This window comes from Protopterus annectens, chromosome 8.part0 (genome assembly GCF_019279795.1).
Source record: "Protopterus annectens isolate FY-2018-M chromosome 8.part0, PAN1.0, whole genome shotgun sequence".
Classification (NCBI taxonomy): Eukaryota; Metazoa; Chordata; order Ceratodontiformes; family Protopteridae; genus Protopterus; species Protopterus annectens.
In genome coordinates, this window is record NC_056741.1 from 19,776,112 (window position 1) to 19,799,314 (window position 23,203).

Sequence of the window (23,203 nt, forward strand, 5' to 3'; positions counted from 1 at the left end):
TTAACCCTGCAGATGCCACCTTCTTTTAAGCAACTCATGCAGAGGGCTACAACAGCTATAACAGAAAGATAACCATTTCCCTTTATACAAACTCTAACCAGTGTGATACAGGCAGCATCAAATGGCATGCGTGTTAGCTCCAGTAACTTCAAAAGGAACAGAGGATAGAAGGGCTTCAAGGATTGCCCCAGAGAGACTAAAATAGCTCTCCCCTCTCTATCTTACTGCCTTCCTAGAGGAGACCTTATGCATGACACAGAGCACTAAAGTACCCCTTACTATTTCAATACTTTAAATACCCTTAGTGAACTGAACACAACATTTAGACGTGAAAAATCAACCATACCCTTAAATGTGACAAATCAATGTCTCAACAGAACGTGCTGGAGAGAGATTTGTATCAGAGGTTGCCCCACTTAACCCTCCGACTCATGGGGATACACCTTTGTCCCTCTTGGACAGGGGCAAAAGGTGCTGACTTCAGTGTCCGCTTGAACCAGACACCCCTAGGAACACAGGTTGAACTTAGATAGGCTTGTAAGGGCCCTGGCACTGTTAGCCTAATAACCTCCTATGATCCTATGACAAGTCTTCTGTGACAACCATGTTACTTTCAGCTATATTACCAAGGTTCTCACTGTTATGGATGTTAATGTTCTGAAATGAGTCAGGAGATGGAAATGATGTTCATGGTTGCTGCTGTCTAAATCAACCTTACTAGCTTATACATTTTCTCATTCTAGCTTAAAGTGCACTGGTCATGTTCTAAAGCATGCATAAGTGAAAGAGAGGCTGGACCTAACCCCTGTACCAGATACAAGGCCAAATTAGAGTTTTTGGAGCAAAAAACTCACACTGAAGATGAACATGACGCTGCAGTAGCTACTCCACAATGTAAATAAGATACAACTCCTGTAAAGAGGAAAATTGTATGTTACCCACAATGCTTTGCAATTTTACAAAATGTTTGCTAAGCACCTACCATGACATTGTGTGTGTGGTTAGAGACAAAACCAAATCTATGAAACTAGAGAGTCAAACACACCATAATCTTCTTTTGGAAAATCACTTACTATTTTATCAAGCGGATTTCACTAGGAAAGGAAATTAACATTTTAAAACAAAGATATTCCAAACATGACCAACACAACCTTCCCAACACTGATGCAAGTCACCACAGTGAGTCCTGTGTATGGACTGTACAAGTGCCATACCTCTGCCCTCATACCATCTGAAGGTGGGGAAAGACAGCAGTGACTTTCAGAGTGTAGGGGATGGAGCATTACTGCATCCATCTGACTCCTTGGCAACCCATTATGACCTGCCACAAACAGCATCGCTTAAAGAGCCAAAACAAATGTCAAAATACATTAAGTTACATTGTGCTGCCACCAAGCATTTGGTTTTCTTTAAGTGAACCCTTGCACCATCAGTACTTCAGAAACAAAGCAACGCTACTACTGTGACATCAGGAGATCCTGAACAAAGGGAAAATGCTTTTTTCCTTACTTTTTCCCATCTCTGCAATTTCAGAGGTAATGTATTTAAAGCATGGGGCTATGTGGACACTGGAAAGCAGGGGAGGTTATCCCCAGAAAAAGCACTTTGTTCAAGGTCATAAAAATTGCAATTATTAGCATCATTGTAAGAGTCCACCATTTCAATCACATAAGACTTGTTACATCATTTTGTCATCTGGTACTCCGCCATGCTTGCCATTGTCATCAGCTTCAACCTCAGTAGAGATCAGACAGAGACTGCTAACTCTGGAAAACCAACTATGGACTTCATAATCATGTCATGTCCCTCAGCAGAGATTACAGAGAGACATATCTCTGGCAAACCAACTATGAACTTCATAATCAGGCCATGTCAAAGGCAACTACTATTAATAGCAAAGTTTCTTTTTTGAATGTTATGGATGCTGAAGCCACTCTTGCCACAATTTAGTGAAGGCTCCTCAGTACTAACAGCATAACGTGTGCCTGGCCCTTTAATCTCTCACTCACTGAAGTCAGCCTCTAAAATATGAGGGATGGAAAAATTATTGGGGAAAGGTGGGAAGAGTATTTTTACTGGAAACATTTTCTATTTTAGAACAGTTTTCAGTGCTGGCAGGCTTGAGTTTACAGAAATCTTGGGTTTTACCACTTCTCAAGTGTATTTTTCCTGCAACTCTACTACACACGTCTCACTTATGAGACAAAGAATAATGACAAAACTGAGTTAATCCTTATCACAGGGCAGCCCAGTGGCACAGTGGATGGTGTTGTCACCTCATAGCAAGAGGGTTCTCTGGTTTTATTCTTGGCTGGGGTGCCTTCTGTATACAGTCTGCATGAGGTTTCCCTCCACATTCAAAAGATATGCAATAGATGGACTGGATATTCTAAATTAGCCATAGGTGAGTGTGTGCATGCATGCAAGTGTGCGATATGGTAGAACTACCGCAGCAGGGATAGCCACCCAGCAGTGTAAACTTTTGTTCTAGAGGATTGTCACCGTTGAAGTGACACCCCAACACCACATGGAAAAAAAAGAGGGTGTGGATGGATAGACAGTGTACTTACTACATCCTGACCCATTACCCTTGTACTAGCATCCTGACCCATTCTGCTAACATGAGATAACAGGGCCCTGAGAAACAAGATGCATGAATTTATTCTAATACAGCCCAGCAAGAACATCAACCTCTCACTAGAAGGACAAGTTACCCAAAAAGCAGCACAGCCACATACAACTGCATATGCATTAAGAAATCACAGAGTTTGGGAGAATGCCTGCCTTTGTTCACCCCCCACCCCAAGTCATGACTACAGCCTCTCCGATCATAGTTGCATCATATCCCTCTTAGCATCCTAAACACTCCAAATCTGGCACAGTGCTTTCACAATCTACTGCACGAAAATCTATAAACTATTTCTAGTGGCTTCAAGTCTTTCCCAATAGCCTCTTCCTTCTCAAAGGCACATAGTGCCTACCCTCATCATAAATAATCAAATGCTAACCTCAATCGATTCTTTACATTAACCATCTCTGTTTAACAGCACTTTGTCTACGTAAAGGGGTGCTTTACTTGTTTTTATGCACCAATATTGTAATGTGCAGAACTCCAGGACTGCATTACTAACAGATCTTATGCTTTCTTCTGCAACTTCAGTTGTGGCTGAAAACAGCTCCCACTGATCACATATAACCATGGCACAGAGGGATGTCAACCTGACTAAGGGCAAGCAATAATTGTAAGACTGGTTCACCCAGCCTGATGGGAATAAGAGGGAATTCCAGTCTTGGTGGTGCTATGATGTAAGCAGAGGCTCACAAGAAAGTCACAGGAACACACAGACCCGGAGGCCCAAGCTGGTTCCAACAGCCCTTGTGGGGAAGAGGGGGTACCCATGACAGAGAGGGGGCACTAGATTGTCAGTGGTGATACACTGTCACCACCAATGGGACTGCCAGCCAAGCCTGGGCTAGTTGAATAAATGTGTCTTTAGGGCTTGGGATAAGCCACATTAGAGAGTCTGGTCACAGTCAGGCGAGACGAACAAGAATGGCTACCACCCCTCAAAGGGGGGGAGGGGGTAGAGTAAGCCATCTGCATCTAGCCCTGGCAAGGGGTGCTCGCCTCTGCAACAATGTGAGCAAATGTGGAGGAAATTAAGTGTATGTAGAGGAAGTACATTCACATCAACCCACCATTCAATGGCTTTCCCTGAACAGCTCTCACACTGATTTGGGGGTCGGGGCTTGATGGTTGAAAGTTACAGAGGGGGGGGGGGAGACTCCTCACCGACTATCCAAACCTGTCTAGCTTCCAGTGATCTAACTGGCGAGGTTTCTTTGAGCTATGGCTTCAGGAAATTGTACTTTGGCAAGGTGAATCCCTCCCCACCAACTGCTTTACAGAAGATGAAGGGTATGACAGCCAGTTTTACTGTCACCTGGTGCACAAGAAACTTGTGATTTCTTACACTTTCACTATGCAACCAGGAACTCACCCCTATCAACCATCTCAGCAACGGTGAGGCTTCACTTTCACTATGCAACCAGAAACTCACCCCTATCAACCACCTCAGCAATGATGAGGCTTCTCAAAATCCAGGCCTACCCAGTTATCAAAACAGATTATTAAGCTACCTCAAATTTCCTCAGAAGTTGAGGTTTCAATACCATCGCACCTTACAATGAAATGAAGAGGTTTGGCATAGTAATTAAAATCTTACCCTTGCAGATACAAAATGCAAGGCTTGATTCTTAAATCTGGTTATTAGTTAGGCTTGTAATATTTACCCAGGAACCAATGTAGACTTCAAAACTATAATGCAGTAGCCCAAACTATCCAGTGAACACCAACAAAATATCCACCTCACAAGCTCTACTACCGCAGACGCTATCCAAGCAAGAAAGCTATGGGTGTAAGGAGGAAATGATCTACAGCAGATGTCACTGTGGAAGCCTTCCCTCAACGTCGTTTTCAAAAAAAAAAAAAAAAAAGCACGGTGGCAGGTCAACAGACATATCCAACTAGAGACCAACAGCTCTTCTATCATCTCTCAAAAAATATCAGAAATGTGTATCCATAAACAGCTCATGACATACACATACAACCACTAATCTGGTCTACTTATAAACCAAATGCAGTGGTGGTGTTTTTTTCTGTTTATCCCCCACCCCCAAAGCATCTCCCCAATGCCTTTGGCACTCTCACGGGTGCTCCCAGGGAATAATTTTAGGTCAAGCCTGAAGCATCCTTCCCAAAATTTGGGAGGGGGCAACAAAAAATTACCTTTAATAACGAAAAAAAACAATAGAAGTAATGTTTTTACACACAGAAAAGGGTTTATTTGCAGTTGAAGAACAAGACTATTACTGTTACTGCCCCAAAAACAAAATTACAGAAATGCATTACATGCTGATTTTATTTTAACCTTGGAAAACTAGTGGACTAATCCAGACATCATTTTTCAGTCTCAACTGAAGACTGCAAGAGTAACATACACATGGAATGAGAAAGATCTGGAAGTGCCAGGCCTACATTCAAACAAACATTTAAAGTTACAGTACAACTTGTATGATTAACCGGACTGCTTAGCTGAGCTTACAGCCTTTTCAAAGGACTCAACAGAAACTCTAAACAGAATACACACAAAAAAAAAAATCAAACTGAACACACAAAATTAAAACCACCATAAGTTAACTAAAAATACAACATAAGTAAGAGTTAGTAACACTTCAGCTACAACTTTATCAAATGACTCCCATAACCTGGACTAATGCATATGGAAACCTGAAGCAAGGTCCAAGAAACTGGAAAATGTGAATCACACATTCGCAACAAGGGAGGCGACAAACTTACTGAACAAAAAAGTAGAGAGCGCAGTCTTTCAGCAAGAGCAAATAAAGTTTTCAAGTCAGTTACAAGCACACTAGAGAAAAAGGATGGGGTCAAACAGCATGGCCATAGATGCACAGAAGATTTGCTCAAAGAAAGCTAATCAAGAGCAAGATTTCTGTGGATAGAAGGTCATCATGAAGGCACTCCACAATGAAAGGTGGCTGCCAAACAAAGTAAAACATTTATCATAACACTCAAAATGTACTCAATTATAGCAGTCAATACCTCTCAGTCAAGAATGTCTATTCTCACTAATGTTATTAAACACAGCAAACACACTGGATTCTTGGACAGGATAGCAAACTTTCCTAGTACCCCCAGGGGCAGACTTCTACCCCCAAAGCAGACTACACTGATGACTGCATTGATATTGTGCTAGTGAACAGCAAAACAGCTGAAACAAATTTAACTCAAAGGAAAAGAAATTTCGGCTGAAAAAACAATTTGAACAAAAATTTGACAGCAAACATGCAGAAGTATTAGTTGGAGTTGAATGAGCCAAAAGAACAAATGGAAACACATTTTTGGGTTTCATTTAACAAATTGAAGAAAAAAAAGGCACGTCAAACAGCCACCACAGCTTTTAACAATTTAAATGGACAGAAGCCACCCCCCCCCCCCCCCAAAAAAAAAAACAAAAACACAAAAAAGAATCTTCAGGAGTGCTACTTTATAAGGACTCAACCACCACCAAAAAGCAGCAGTATAAGCAATGTGCAATCAGCAGATCGCAAATTATACAGCTATTTGATGGGGACAGCACCTCTCACGCATGACCATGTAAGAAGTGATGCCACAGTACCCCAATAAACTATGAAGTGCTCTTTGTAAATGTCGACAAGTAACATGTATGAACACCAACCAATAAGATGTTTCACAAGCACAAATCATTGCAATAGAAAAGTTCCAAAACAGTGTCAAGAAAATGCGGATTAACGAAGTTGAGGAATACCTGCATCTTCTCGTAAGAGCAGCTGCAGACAAAAAGGAGCCAGTGAAGTCACCATTTGTGAAGCTGTTCTGTTGGCACACAGTACAAATTAAAATGCATATTGTAACTTAACAAAATTAAGGAAAATAAAAGCTAAACTAGAATAGACACAAGAATTAGAAAAGGGAGCGACTAAAAAACCCTTCTTCTAAAGGGATGCCTGAGACTAGTCAAACATTACTTAACCAAAATAAGGAAAACAGAAAGTGCACAACTCCAAGCAAACCCTCAAGTGACCTGTAAACCAGTTTTATAGGCAAAGGCCTGATCAATGTTCAGAAGCACAACACTTAAGTATATGTTTCAACTAAGATTCCTAAACACTGACAGGGCTTTGTCGCCAAGCCTACTGTTACTGCTTTGCAAACCAAATCTTTGCTTATGAGTGTTTTGTACCCTGGTTACTCTATTATGGAGGGAGGGGATCATGTGCTAATGCACCTTTACTGAGTCTGTCTTAATGTACTTGCTGTGTTCTCATTTGTCCAAACTTGAGACTTGTAACTTACTCATGTATGGCACGAGGGAGAATCAAGAGTTCACTGGTCATCTGAGAATCCAGGGTTAGAATACTAGTCAAAGAACACCATTTAGTGCTGTGCTTATTGACGAGGACCTCTGCCACTAACTGCTTTAACAGTTCATTAGAAACCTGAATAGATGGACAAACTGCTCTACCTTGCTCACAACAGTACTTGGGGAGTTACTGTTTTCCTGCATCTTGCTGAGGTGATATTGTCCGAACTGAGCATTCCAAGCTATCTGTACAATATTAAACGTTTACAAGAAAGCAGAGTGTATGATACCAAAGCCATACACAGTAGATATAAAAAAAAGTTTACACACCCCTGTTAAAATGCCAGGGTTTTGAGATAAAAAAAAATGAGACCAACTTTTCCCACCTTTAATGTGACCTATAACCTGTACAATTAGAACAAACAAATCTGTTAGAAAATATAAAAAATAAACGTACAATAAGCTGGTTGCACAAGTGTGCACATCCTTAAACCAATATTTTGTTGAAGCACCTTTTGATTTAATTACAGCATTCAGTCTTTTCGGGTACACACCTGCCATCAATTAGAGACACTGATTAAACCCAAAAAAGGTTCAGCTGTCCTAGTAGGATTTTCCTGACATTTACTCTGTTGCCAGCTACAGCAAAAGCCATGGTTCGCAGAAAGCTTACAAAGCAAAGGATCTCCTTGTTGAAAGCCATCAGTCAGAAGGGTACAAAAAAATTCACAGCATTGGATATACCATGGAACAGAGTGAAGACAGTCATCAAAAAGTGGAGAAAATATGGGACAACAGTGATGTTGCAAAACTGGACGTCCCTCCAAAACTGATGAAAAGACAAGACAACTGGTCAGGAAGGCTGCCAAGGAACCTTCTGCAACACTGAAGGAGCTGCAGGAATTTCTGGCAAGTACTGGTTGTGTACTACATGCGACAACAATCTCCTGTATTCTCCATATGTCTGGGCTATTAGGTAGGGTTGCAGGATGGAAGCCTTTTCTTACATAGAAAAACATCCAGGCCCGGCTAAAATTTGCAAAACAATATCAATTCTCCCAAAAGCATAAGGGAAAATGTGTTATGGTCTGATGAGACCAAGGCTGAACTTTTTGGCCACAATTCCAAAAGGTATGTTTGGTGCAAACACACTTTACATCACAAGAAGTACACCATCCCCACAGTGAAGCATGGTGGTGGCAGTATTATGCGTTGAGGGTGCTTTTTCTTCAGCTGGAACTTGGGCTTTAGTCAAGGTGGAGGGAATTATGAACAGTTCCAAATACAAGTCACTTTTGGCCCAAAACCTTCAGGTAGCTGCTAGAAAGATGAAGAGGACTTTCACCTTTCTATGACCCCAAGCATACATCCAAATCAACAAAAGAATGGCTTCACCAGAAGAAAATTAAAGTTTTGGAATCGCCCAGACCCAAATCCAATAGAAAATCTGTGGGGTGACCTGAAGAGGGCTGTGCACAAGAGTCGCCATTGCAATCTGACAGATTTGGAGTGCTTTTGCGAGAAAGTGTGGGCAAATATTGCCAAGTCAAGATGTGCCATGCTGCTAAGACTCCTATCCAAGACCGAATGCTGTAATTAAATCAAAAGGTGCTTCAACAAAGTATTAGTTTAAGGGTGTGCACACTTATGCAACTAGCTCATTGTAAGATTTATTTTTTTATTTTTTATTCCCATAACAAATTGAATTGTACACGTTACAGGTCACATTAAAGGTGGGAAAAGTTTTGAAATGGTTTACTGTGGTCTCATTTTTTTATATCACAAAACTTGGCATTTTTAACAGGAGTATGTAAACTTTTTAAGAACAGGGTTTTATTAGGTTTAGATCATAGAGCAGATGAGAAGCACCAATTGACGGTACCGAGCAGATATTTTAAGAGTACACATTTGGTCCCAAGGGTCTCAAAAGAGATACCCAAAGCAAGGACAGTTTGCAATTGGAAGAAATGTGCTACTCTGCTCTTAAGAGTTTAGTGACCAGTAAATGAACACGCTAAATGAAAAGACTACAGACTAATATCCAAAGTACAGTGGTACCAAAGGAAAGAAAATGACTACCAACCAACTTATCACGGGCGGTTGTACGTTACGCCTTCAGCAATGGGCTTCTTATAAAAAAAATTACTTTCTGCACAGGGTTTGTTTAAAGCTCATGGCAAAATTACAAGTGAGACTGGGAACTGCAACAGACCTCACAGACCATGACTGCACAATTTATATTCAAGCACTGGTAACCCAGCCTGTCCAAGTAAACGCTGGAGCAGTTGTTACTGAAATTAATACTTGGGTGTTCATGCTGGGCAGAAACAGAGTAGTCTAAATTACAGAGAAAGAGGTTCAGCTGGAGCACACCAAGCTGTGGGTGTAATGAATCAAAGGCCAAACTTAAGGAAGATCTTTGAACCTACACTCTAGCATTATCTGAAATATCTGCACTCATCTGAGTTTCCTACACATCTGCTTTAGTCCAAATCTGATATTTATAATTTTGGGTTTTGTACAGAAACTAACCGCCCTCATTTGACTGCACAATCATTTTAGTTGTTTTATGAGGACTAATATTAGTAATAGCCCCACTATAAAACAATTGTGCAACTAATGCGTACAGTATTCTGCGTTTACCAAACAATCTTGTCACACCTACGAAATGGACCTTAGTCTACTGAGAATTAGGTGGCAATATCTGAATTCTATGTCACTCACGGAAAGAAGACAATTACTAAACCAAAGCAAGAAGAAATAACCGTAAACTGGCAGTTTACAAAAAGAATGTTGGACACAATACAATGTGTATCTGCATACATACATGCATTAGCAATGTGCATTTGGTTAACACCACGTCAACCAATTCAAATCAGATCAAACATTTGCTGGCTCTAGGACAGAAAAATACAGCAGTCTTGATCGCAAACCAAAATAACCCATAATCTACTAGCAACATCTGACAGGGGGAGCTGTGAGGGGCAGACTATATTCTCAGGGGAGGGAGGTAGTCTAGCAAACTAGAGCAGTTACATGCAAACGCATGAAGTATCTAGGGCAGAAGCACCAGTTTGGCTTTGTGTAGTAGGGTCCATATAGCAGCATCCATGGAGTGTATGCGAACTCACAGGGAAAAGTAAGAAATATGCTTAAGAGGCCATGGAATGACCAGAAACAATAAATCCAACTAAATTACCCGGATGGTCAATGTGCCACAAACACGACCACCACAAGGATAGGTAACAGTTGTGACAGGGACTTTATGGTTGTCAGGCAAAGGACAGAAAATAGAACCCCTCACCAAGACAGACAAAACCATGCTAAGCCACATTTCTACACCAAGCCTGCACGAACACATTGAGGCAATTAAACAACACTCAACTAAAAACACAACCTACAAAATAAGGTGCAAAATGCCACCAGTGAAATTCTGATGTAAAAAGCCCACTCTGTTAAATTATGGCAAGTAACGAAAAATTAATTAACAGAAAAGTTTAAAGTAACTTAAACTTGGGTGATTTTTGCAAAATGTAATCTGAGTAACAGATTGCTCCACATAGGCTTCAAAAATACCAGAGAAACACTTCTGACCCTTATTATATGGGCTTAGAATTTATATCAGCAATAGGATTTACCTTTTTATGCAAGTCTGTTTGCTTCATGCACCTTTCCCCCACTTAAATTACACAGTAAACTGTCAATTCATGGCCTAACTACACAGAAGGGAATGTACACAAGTCTTGAAAGCCAAAAAAATGATCCTAAAAAATGCAAAACAAATCCGTGAAGCCAGCTGTCAATGAAAAAGAAATCCCTAGTGGGTAAGACAGCCATTACATAAAACTGTCACAGTGAGGTGGCCATTAGATGGCAAAACAGATTTCACTCCACCACCTCTGCCCCCCCCCCCCCCCAACCCACACACAGCCTGCGTCACTTCCTCAGCTGAGCAGGCTACAAGAAAATAGTTTGCATAGTGAATGCCTGAAGACAGGAGACAAAAAGAACACCTCTAAACCAGTTCATAGAAGTACTGCAGAATACATTAGCAACAGCTCTTTGAAGCAGAAGGACGAAACTTTTAGAAGCAAACAGTTTTAAAAAAGTACACATTTTTTCAAGATATGTAAATGTAAGATTTCATATCCATTTTTTTTTTTATGAGATACACATCCTACCAGTTACAGCCCAGCAGGGGACAGAAAAACATTCAAGCAACTTAAAGAGGTAAACAGTTATCAGAAGTCACATTCTCCATGTACAGAAGAGGATGCCCATCAATTCAGCACAGAACATTAAAGATGGCATACACACTCAAGTCACTCCTAGCTTATTAATCTTTCCCCAGTCACCAACAAATTAACACAGAAATTCAGAAGTCCTACTCCATACAAACCTAAGCAACAGCAAAGCTGCATCTAAAGTAGGTCCGAGTAGCCTTCTTCCCAGCCAGAGGTTTTGAAAAGACAGCATTGCTCATTACATCTGGATGCCACACACCCAATCACTCCAAGAACAGCAAACATTCAAAACCACCCTCACAACCCCCTACTGCTGAAACAATGTGCAAGAATCCATGAAATCTGGGCCCAAACATCCCATCACTGAGCCAGACAATGACTAGGAGAGATTCTGCCCAGAAGGCAATGCAAGAGCAGCTCACAACAAGCCTTGCAGCACACCAGGATATCTTCTACACTGATGGGCAACATCAACGCATTTAAAGTTGAAACGATGTAAATTATTACACGATACAGTGACTAGTATGCTCTTTTTAGTTTGCGGATAATCGGCTGGATTCCACTACCTCCACATCTCAGTAAAGATACACAACAACCAAGTCACCTACAAAGCCCCCTGTACATGAACTGTTATCCATTTTAGACATACAGCAACCCAAAGGCAAACGGAACCAATTGTTTAGCTTGATCTTAACTAAGCTTGGGGACAAAAAAGTGGGAGCTTGGGAACAAATCGTGGCACAGCAGTAACTGTGCCCAGAAATAGGGCAATACACAAATCTGAGTGGTGACCCAATGCAACAGAAGGCTTTGAATGCCATTGATTCTATAGACAAAAATCAAGGTATTGATACAGATGTTAACAAGTAGGTAATGCTGGTCCCTTATAACCTTCTTGCATTAATTTTATTTATTTATTTTATTTTACATTTGTTAACCGGGCTAGTCTGGCTGGATACATGTCCATTTTCAGCAGAGGCCCGAGGAGAAAAGCTCCACTAATAGACTACGACAATACATGAAGAATACTTTACTAAGTAGATCAACCAAGCCACCAGCACAATTAAAATCTAATTCTTGACACACAAGGTTCACAAAGGTGACCCTCACAAGCTACATAATTCACTTAATCAGCACTACTGCAAACCAACTGGTCATCCCCATGAGCAGTTTATTAAATGCAAATTAAACAGCACGATTACATCTCAATTAGCCCTTCCCACACAATTAAATGTGCGCTCTACAACAGCAGTACATGACAAATAGATACCACTAAAAGAACAAAAACACAGTAAAATTCTTCTCTCTATGAAAGTTGTCCATTCAGCATAAATGGCAAATGCAAAAGGTGTTTGGACTAGCACATACACCCAGTTTTCAAAAAGCGCATCAGTAGTTACACGAGGACTATGGCCTTAAAAATGAGGCACACACCCAAATAGATGACAAAGACGCGTGTTCAAGTAAGAGACATGCAGGGTTACTCTAAATCCAATACACAAACAGCTTTCTTGGGCTTCAAAGTTGTACAGATTACTACACCTCATGCAAAGCTTTCCTCTTTGTAAGGAGATGATAACCTAGCTAGCACAGAAACACTACAGCTCTTTCCTCAGGAACTTGAAGTATGAAGCTTCTAAAAGTTCTGCAGCTCCTAAACTTCTGTCCAGGATTATACATGCATATGATGAGCATTCCACATTTCACACAGAGATCACCTTCCCATCTTTAAGGAAAGCTGCTGTCCCACTAAAAATATCAATAAAACCGCATCTTGCAAACCACAGAATGTTGTGCCTTGTGCCAGTACACACTTTATTCATACACCACTTTACAGGTTCAGTGACTTAACCAATACCAAATTCCTGAAGTTAACTACTTAGAATCCTGTAGCATGAAAGCTGCGAGTCACTACCACCCCCCCCCAAAAAAAATGTCTCTCACTGCCAGACAACATAAAAATTAGCTTTTACTAAGGTATTGCACTATAATAATGGTAAAGTGCATAGAAGACACCAGAACAGATCTAAAAAAATTGCTACTAGACATAAGCTAGAACCAAGAAAAACGAGACCATTAAACTGGCGGAGGAAGACAGGAAAAAAAAAAGGAAAGCGGCTAAAATCTGCTGCACAGCACTTGAGGAAAGAAGCTGAATTCCTCCAACCCATGAGGCATTAAGTAAGCATGAGGGTGAAGCCATATTAATCAACAAAAGAAATAAGCCAGTTCCACGTGATGTTAATTAACTTTTTTCCAAACACAAGACTTAACCATACATGGGGCAGCCACAAACTCACTTTCATCATAACAGGGCCACAGCTATTAATCTACAACAACCCGAGACAGTAATTAACTGCACTTGACTGAGCACTGCTGGCTCTGCAGCACAAATCGATAACATCCCAACTGCAATACAACCAGCAAGGTTTAAGCAAATGACCCCAGGACCAAAAATTGACAGTGACCAGCTAAAAATGGATCACCAAGAGCCTTCGCCCAGAATGATACCACAGTATAAGGACAAAATGATTGACTTCAACAATTGGCTAAGCTTCTGGTGTCATTCAAAGGGGATCCAGTATCTGTCTGCCTGGGAAGACATGAACGACAAACCACGATGCTTTGCTAGAGATGGCCTGCACCTGTCTCCCCTAAGATTCAGGGGACTGGCTAAAGCTCTTGCCACCCCTATAGTGCCTTTTTAGGCAAGGTTCAAAGGACAAAACCACCACCATAACAGATACAAACATGCAAAATCTGAAGGCAATGCTACTCAATGCTAGAAGTCTAAACCTCAAAATGCACTCTCTAGGCACTCCTAAAAATGAAGAACATCGATATCTGTGCAGTAACTGAGACCTGGTTCAAGGCTCCAGACACCACCCCTGCAATACCAGGCTGCAACTCTCACCACACTTTTTGGCCACAAAACCAAGACCGAAACACTAAAGGTGGAGGTGTGTCCATACTCACCAAGGATATTCACACCTTCAGGCTAGTTGCCCAACACAATGCATATGAAATTCTCCAGGTGCAACTAACACTAGGTAAGACTGCAATCCAAATTGTAGCTTGCTACAGATCCCCCACCATGCCCCAAGATTCTCACTACACCTTTCTAAACATACTGGAAAATATTAAGATACAACCAAACACCCTAATACTGGGTGATTTCAACTACCTTGCCATTAACTGGGAAAACTACGTGGGTACCAATTCCTTTTCCCAATGGTTCTTGGAATTCAAAAATTCCAACGCCCTGGATCAACTAAATCCATTGTCCCACCAGGGGCTCCAATATCCTATACCTGGTCATTACCAACATGGGAGATCAATGCTCCACACCAGTGGTCACCCCCTCATTGGTCAGATCTAACCATAAGCAAATCACCCTTGACATCCACATCCCACCCCCAGTAAGGAAACCTCCCTAAACTTCTCCAAAGCCAACTTCGTGCTACTGAAGTCAGAAGTGACAAACTTCATGACACCCATGCAACGGGAAAATCCTGCAGAACACATCTAAATGCTTGAGTGGTGACCCAATGCAACAGAAGGCTTTGAATGCCATTGATTCTATAGACAAAAATCAAGGTATTGATACAGATGTTAACAAGTAGGTAATGCTGGTCCCTTATAACCTTCTTGCATTAATTTTATTTATTTATTTTATTTTACATTTGTTAACCGGGCTAGTCTGGCTGGATACATGTCCATTTTCAGCAGAGGCCGAGGAGAAAAGCTCCACTAATAGACTACGACAATACATGAAGAATACTTTACTAAGTAGATCAACCAAGCCACCAGCACAATTAAAATCTAATTCTTGACACACAAGGTTCACAAAGGTGACCCTCACAAGCTACATAATTCACTTAATCAGCACTACTGCAAACCAACTGGTCATCCCCATGAGCAGTTTATTAAATGCAAATTAAACAGCACGATTACATCTCAATTAGCCCTTCCCACACAATTAAATGTGCGCTCTACAACAGCAGTACATGACAAATAGATACCACTAAAAGAACAAAAACACAGTAAAATTCTTCTCTCTATGAAAGTTGTCCATTCAGCATAAATGGCAAATGCAAAAAGGTGTTTGGACTAGCACATACACCCAGTTTTCAAAAAGCGCATCAGTAGTTACACGAGGACTATGGCCTTAAAAATGAGGCACACACCCAAATAGATGACAAAGACGCGTGTTCAAGTAAGAGACATGCAGGGTTACTCTAAATCCAATACACAAACAGCTTTCTTGGGCTTCAAAGTTGTACAGATTACTACACCTCATGCAAAGCTTTCCTCTTTGTAAGGAGATGATAACCTAGCTAGCACAGAAACACTACAGCTCTTTCCTCAGGAACTTGAAGTATGAAGCTTCTAAAAGTTCTGCAGCTCCTAAACTTCTGTCCAGGATTATACATGCATATGATGAGCATTCCACATTTCACACAGAGATCACCTTCCCATCTTTAAGGAAAGCTGCTGTCCCACTAAAAATATCAATAAAACCGCATCTTGCAAACCACAGAATGTTGTGCCTTGTGCCAGTACACACTTTATTCATACACCACTTTACAGGTTCAGTGACTTAACCAATACCAAATTCCTGAAGTTAACTACTTAGAATCCTGTAGCATGAAAGCTGCGAGTCACTACCACCCCCCCCCAAAAAAAATGTCTCTCACTGCCAGACAACATAAAAATTAGCTTTTACTAAGGTATTGCACTATAATAATGGTAAAGTGCATAGAAGACACCAGAACAGATCTAAAAAAATTGCTACTAGACATAAGCTAGAACCAAGAAAAACGAGACCATTAAACTGGCGGAGGAAGACAGGAAAAAAAAAAGGAAAGCGGCTAAAATCTGCTGCACAGCACTTGAGGAAAGAAGCTGAATTCCTCCAACCCATGAGGCATTAAGTAAGCATGAGGGTGAAGCCATATTAATCAACAAAAGAAATAAGCCAGTTCCACGTGATGTTAATTAACTTTTTTCCAAACACAAGACTTAACCATACATGGGGCAGCCACAAACTCACTTTCATCATAACAGGGCCACAGCTATTAATCTACAACAACCCGAGACAGTAATTAACTGCACTTGACTGAGCACTGCTGGCTCTGCAGCACAAATCGATAACATCCCAACTGCAATACAACCAGCAAGGTTTAAGCAAATGACCCCAGGACCAAAAATTGACAGTGACCAGCTAAAAATGGATCACCAAGAGCCTTCGCCCAGAATGATACCACAGTATAAGGACAAAATGATTGACTTCAACAATTGGCTAAGCTTCTGGTGTCATTCAAAGGGGATCCAGTATCTGTCTGCCTGGGAAGACATGAACGACAAACCACGATGCTTTGCTAGAGATGGCCTGCACCTGTCTCCCCTAAGATTCAGGGGACTGGCTAAAGCTCTTGCCACCCCTATAGTGCCTTTTTAGGCAAGGTTCAAAGGACAAAACCACCACCATAACAGATACAAACATGCAAAATCTGAAGGCAATGCTACTCAATGCTAGAAGTCTAAACCTCAAAATGCACTCTCTAGGCACTCCTAAAAATGAAGAACATCGATATCTGTGCAGTAACTGAGACCTGGTTCAAGGCTCCAGACACCACCCCTGCAATACCAGGCTGCAACTCTCACCACACTTTTTGGCCACAAAACCAAGACCGAAACACTAAAGGTGGAGGTGTGTCCATACTCACCAAGGATATTCACACCTTCAGGCTAGTTGCCCAACACAATGCATATGAAATTCTCCAGGTGCAACTAACACTAGGTAAGACTGCAATCCAAATTGTAGCTTGCTACAGATCCCCCACCATGCCCCAAGATTCTCACTACACCTTTCTAAACATACTGGAAAATATTAAGATACAACCAAACACCCTAATACTGGGTGATTTCAACTACCTTGCCATTAACTGGGAAAACTACGTGGGTACCAATTCCTTTTCCCAATGGTTCTTGGAATTCAAAAATTCCAACGCCCTGGATCAACTAAATCCATTGTCCCACCAGGGGCTCCAATATCCTATACCTGGTCATTACCAACATGGGAGATCAATGCTCCACACCAGTGGTCACCCCCTCATTGGTCAGATCTAACCATAAGCAAATCACCCTTGACATCCACATCCCACCCCCAGTAAGGAAACCTCCCTAAACTTCTCCAAAGCCAACTTCGTGCTACTGAAGTCAGAAGTGACAAACTTCATGACACCCATGCAAACGGGATCTGAAAGTTCGACTGCAGAATCCTACACTAAGGCACTGTATGAGCACATCCACTCATGCATGAATCGTGCCATCCCAAATAGAACCAAGATGCTCTCCTCAAGAAGAAAAAAAAAAAAGGAAGCCAATATGGTGGTCCCCTGCTATAAACAAACTATACAACAGAAGGAAGAAACTGTTGCAGAAAAGAGGAAAACCCCAGGATGCAAAAAAAACACACCAGCTTAAGTAAGAAGCCGAGATCCCTCAAAATCCTCAAAAGCTAGTTACGAAAATAAAATTGCCAAAAATTCCAAAGACAACCACAAGGCATTCTATTGTTAGGTCAAGAATCTAAATGGCAATGCTCAGATCTGCTCTGAGCTACAACAGAATGGCATTAAATATAGTGCCAACTTCATCCCCTAAAGGGCCCATCTCAATAACAAAAAATTGCCAAATTCCGGTAATCATGGCCACACAGGTAGAAACCGCACTCTCCAAAGCTAAGAATACAGCATCCATGAGACCAGATGACATCCCAGGCTGTGTACTACACAAACTACAAAATGAACTGGCACCTCAACTAAGTGTCACGTTTAATCATAGCCCCACCTCAGGCTTCGTGCCCACTGAGTGGCGCACAGCTGCAGTTATCCCACTCCACAAGGGGGATCCACCTTGGATCCTGGGAACTACGGTCCCATCAGTATGACAAGCCTGATCTGCAAGGGCATGGAACGCATTATCATAGAACTTATAAACAAAGACATTGGCAACCTTCAAACACTGGACCCCACCCAGTTTGGGTTCGTGAAGGGCCAATCTTGTCAAATGAACCGGACTGACTTTTTCAAATCAGTCTCCAGAGCTGTGGACAAGGGCAAGGCAGTCCACACAGCCTATCTGGACCTCGCCAAGGCCTTCGACACCACCCCCCCACTTTGAAATCATAGATAAACTTACTAAGCTGGGCATAAATCCCTACGTCAATCTATGGGTTGCCAACTGGCTTACTGACAGAAGCCAGACTGTAAAAGCAGCAGACTCCAAATCCAGCTCCAGACAAGTGGAGTACCTCAGCGTTCAGTCCTGGGACCACTCTTGTTTGGCATCTACTTCTCTGAAGTACAGGCCAACACGAAGGGACTCTGGCTAACAAAGTTTGCAAATGACTACAAACTGGGAGTCATTATTGAAATCCCCAAATGATGTGGATATTCTATAAAGGGGCCTTCCAGAAACAGATGCCTGGTGCCAGAGCCATGGGCTCAAGCTTAATGCCAAGAAATGTATAGTTTTCCCCTATGGAAAGAGACACGTACCCATGAATTACCACATAGGTGGTAGTACACCAAACATCGAATGTGTGATGAGAGACTTGGGGACACAGGTGGACAGTGGTCTCACCTTCGATAACCACATCGCCACAACAGTCAGGAAATCCTATGTAGCACATCTCATCACTAAGGGCTTTTCATCCAGAAAAAAGGAGGTCATTGTCCCACTGTACTCATCCCTCATTAGACCCATTATATAGTATAATGCCCAGTTTGGTATGTACCTCACAAGACATCTGCAACAGCTGGAAAGGCCGCAGAAATACCTCAATAAAAGAATCACAGGCCTAAAGCAGATGTCATAGGTGGACTGTCTAAAAAAACTCCAGCTATACACTGTGGCATATCGTCTACTCAGAGGCTATCTCTGCTTAACATACAAGGCCATGTCAAACCCTGCGCTGTTGGACATGCTCCACTTAAAAGAAATCCCAATCCCTCAGAGCTACACGCTCCAGGGATCTAAACCTTGTCATCACAATGAACAAGACATGCTGGAGGGATAGGTTCCTGACCCAGAGACTCCCCATACATGTCAAGCAGAGCGCATCCTTGGCCCTCTTCAAAAGGAACCTTGATTATTGGATGGGAGATATGAAATCCACCCAGAGGATCAGGTCAGTCGCCCTGCTAGACAGGGGTCCAGGGAAGTAAATACTGTGGGAAGAAATATCCAGGGAATTGTACCAACCTATGAAAGATGGTGTTCTGGACTACAGTGCCTGCAACAAATGACAGTCATGGCATGCAACACAAGTGGGCTAAGGTTGGGCATCTGGCACTGCCCAAGCCAAATTCATGGTAGGATTCATTGCAAGTGCCTGCAGAAGTGCACATGAACATTGAGGAAAGTAGTGGAGACCTCACCACCATCTCTGATGCACATTGCTTGAGGGTTAGGAATAAAATAGCAAAAACAATGGAGACCGCCTTGGATAAGAGTCCTTCATCCAGACAATCAGGAAGCGAGCTGGCTCAAGGGAGATTTCAGCAGACAACTGGGGGGGGGGGGGTCAAAAAAAGGAAAATCCTGAAAAAGCCCTAATAAACCCCTGTGTCAATTACAAAGACAAATAGCAATTCCAACCCATTATCCTGACCAAAAAGCAAGGAAACAAGGTATACAATAGGACTAATTCCTCTAACTGTGCTGCTAATTTGTGAATGACATCTGTCTGAAAATATTTCACCACCTGCGTTAAAAAAAATCTTTAAAAAGTACTACACACACACACATATATATATATATATATATATATATATATATATATATATATATATATATATATATATATACACACACACACACACACACACACCTTTACCGCGGTCCTGACAGTTTTTGCCCACCTCAAATACTCCTGAAAAAGGCCCGCCAATCACAGATGTCCACAATGTTATCATATATAAACAAAAACAAATGTAAAGCTAACTGACCTCTACACAGAGAAGCATTAGAAACAAAAAGCAGCTGGACCATACCAGTAAAAGCAGACCTCAGGCGTCCTGAGAAAGATCAGCACAAGACTTTAAAACATATACACAAGCAATAACCTAATGTGGGCCTCATCTGCTCTTATATTTAAACAGCAAGATATTCCAGCACCTCAACCTTCACAGACATGTTCGACTCCTTGGTGAGCCTTCTCAACCATCCTCCTCTCGCTTCCTCTACAAGCATGCCCTTGACAGTTCTTCAGCAGCACTTATCTGCACACCACCCTGCATTTCATCCATGGGGCCCCCTACATCCACTATAAGACATCATCGTCCATACACCATTTCCTCACAAACTATGTGATCTCTTACCTCAAAATATGCACCCTTACCTACAACCCCACTTTTCCCCAAGCTACTCCAATCACATCTGTCACAATCTCTCTAGACTTAACTACTGGGACCAAGAACCACCTCCATCACCTGTTCTCATTCTTATCACATCTCCATTCCAAGGTGGTCACAACTTAAAAATCATCTCCGCCTCATGCATTTAAACTCCGGCACATATAAATGACTCCCTCTCTTGCATACTGCTGTGAAGATACTGGACTTACCTTGCTGCAGCAATATAGATGGATCCTCCTCATCTGCAAACCCATCCAACAGCATCTCATCTTCACTTCCAGACCCAGACATCCTGATAGACTGGTGTTACTAGGCCACAGGTACTGGTTGCTGATGCTGCGAGTCACAGCCAAACATGGGGAGGAAAAAAATGAAAGCTTTTATGAAAATCAAACTAATTAAAAAAAAAAAAAAAAACACAATAAGCTTTAAAGGAAGCTAGTTATACCATTCCAAATACTCAACTCATGCACTGCCTATCTTAGACTGTCAAGCTGAAGCACAGGGTATGCACAAACCTAAACCACAAGGTACAAATACACTGAAAAGCCAAAAATACACTAATACAGCACAGACCACAAGTTTCCCATAAAAGTCCTACAGATCTAATAGTAATTACTTACAAATAAGCTTCAAGTTAGACTGAGCCTACAAACTGGTCAAATTGATCACTGCATTACCCTGATAAACAAATACAAAGAAATAAAGGACCCTATACATAGTCATTCACTGACAGCCAAAATCTAAAATATAACAAACGCTAGTAAAGTAACAAATTTCGCAAATACTGGCCTTACTAAGTCTGAAATGTCAAAAAAATGACCTCAAGTAGTTAAATACAATAGTCCTATAACACAGGGCAAATGTCTGCCTAAAAACAATCCTACTACACTCCAAAGCTCTCAACCTGCCATGTCCAGAATTGGGACAAACCCCCCAAACCAGGGACACTTAAAAAAAACTGGTACTACTGACTTAGAAACTTGACAGAGAGAACTTGAACTAGCATGCAGCTTCTTGACCTAAAAGGAGTGTAGAGCTGCAATGACTGCCCTTATTTGCAGACCATAATGTGCCACCTTTTCTCAAAGGCCAATTTTAGAACGAACACAGAAAAATTATGAGCCAAAGTCGGGGACTCTAGAAAAAGGAGAGCACTAGCTTATCTACAATCATTAGTGCCCTGTCCTGTAAGAGGAAAGAGCACCGGATGGTTACACTTCACTTGGGCAGCATTTAAGTAACACAGGTGTCCCAAATTAATAATTATGAACCATGCCACAGCCAGTGCGTGCAAACAGGGTAGTGAGTGAGTACAAGACCCAATATAAAACATGTATCCACAATGACAACACCATAGGATATGAAAGCAATACACCAGTCACAAACGTAAAGCGTAAAATGCCATACCTGATGCTGACACTACCGCCACTCCATCACTCACAGAGTTACTCCTACTACAGTGATGGCCACAAACAATTCTTACACGTCACGTGAGGGGGGGGGGATATCAGGAAACGTTCCACTAGGGTATTGTCCTGCCATAAAGAGCTAAGGTACCCGACACGTGAGAATGGGGTGACTAATGCCACTATACCAAGGAATACTGGTCACCAGAAAGTACAGTCACTAACAAGCTATCCCGGGACAGTATCATCAGAAAATTACCACCGGGGTAAATAAGGACAAACGCAGAAGTCTCGACTACCAGTTACCAGTCCGTCCCAGATGGGGGCCCAAGTTAACTCCAAAGTAAAGACATCCCCTAGATGTTTTGATGCCATTGAGACTAATCCTCTGACCTCGTCCACTGAGAAGACTCTCAGCCGGGGCAGCTGCTGCCCCATCCCCCACCACCGTCAGGCCCAGTCCGGCCTGGGGGGGGGGCAATTCTGCTGTCACAGTGTTTGAAGGAATTTTGGGCTTTTTCACAGCGTGGCAGGCTCTGACCTCGGTCGCATGGTCAACTCTTAACCCTTTTCTACGTAGTTAAAAAAAATCTAAAAAAAGTAAGTACGCACGTTACTTGACGCCATTACCTGTCGCTGCTGTTCCTCCTTCCTCCTGCTGCCACCGCTCCGGCCCGGCTCACACAAAGAGGGAAACTCTCAATCTCTCTCCAGTAGCACCCACAACCCGGCGGGAGGGGGAAGGGAGAGAGGGGGTAGCCCATAATATAGCTTCCGCCCCTGTTACCATGGGCACAGCCGGCCCAGGGGCGGACACTAACTGTGGTTGCCGAGGGAACCTAGGTATCCCATAATAAGACATTACCAGCTGTACACAGTGTGTATGCATGTTCGGGAAAATACAGAACGAGGTAAGAGTGGGTCGAATGGCGGGGGCTGTATTGGTTGTCATAGTGACATGAAGTCCATAATAACCTGGTTAGGTGGGAGGTCAAGGGCATCCCATAATACTGCACTGTAAGCTACTACTGGTTTTGACAGTGTCAGCCCATAATAACTTTCTCCATGACATGATAATCAGGAAAGAGCACTATAATACTCATTTCACCACCCCCACTCATATACATATGCATATTCCCTTTCTGACATTCTATAATATATGCATAACACTCACACACAAGAATCATGCATTGCACCCCCCCCAAAAAAATTGCACAGCC

General features: G+C 42.0%; 1 protein-coding gene across 1 annotated transcript in view; it reads right to left on the bottom strand.

Annotated features, from left to right (window-relative positions):
• LOC122807962 (chromodomain-helicase-DNA-binding protein 4-like) overlaps nucleotides 1-22,744 on the bottom strand; it is a 1,347,878-nt gene extending 1,325,134 nt beyond the window's left edge. Inside the window, exons 1-2 of the mRNA XM_044078994.1 lie at nucleotides 22,614-22,744; nucleotides 20,784-20,910 (exon numbers count right to left, since the gene is read on the bottom strand). Coding sequence (XP_043934929.1) covers nucleotides 20,784-20,865 — 82 coding nt within the window. The 5' untranslated portion in view covers nucleotides 20,866-20,910; nucleotides 22,614-22,744. The remainder of the gene's footprint in view (nucleotides 1-20,783; nucleotides 20,911-22,613) is intronic.
• Between the last annotated feature and the right edge of the window lie 459 nt (nucleotides 22,745-23,203).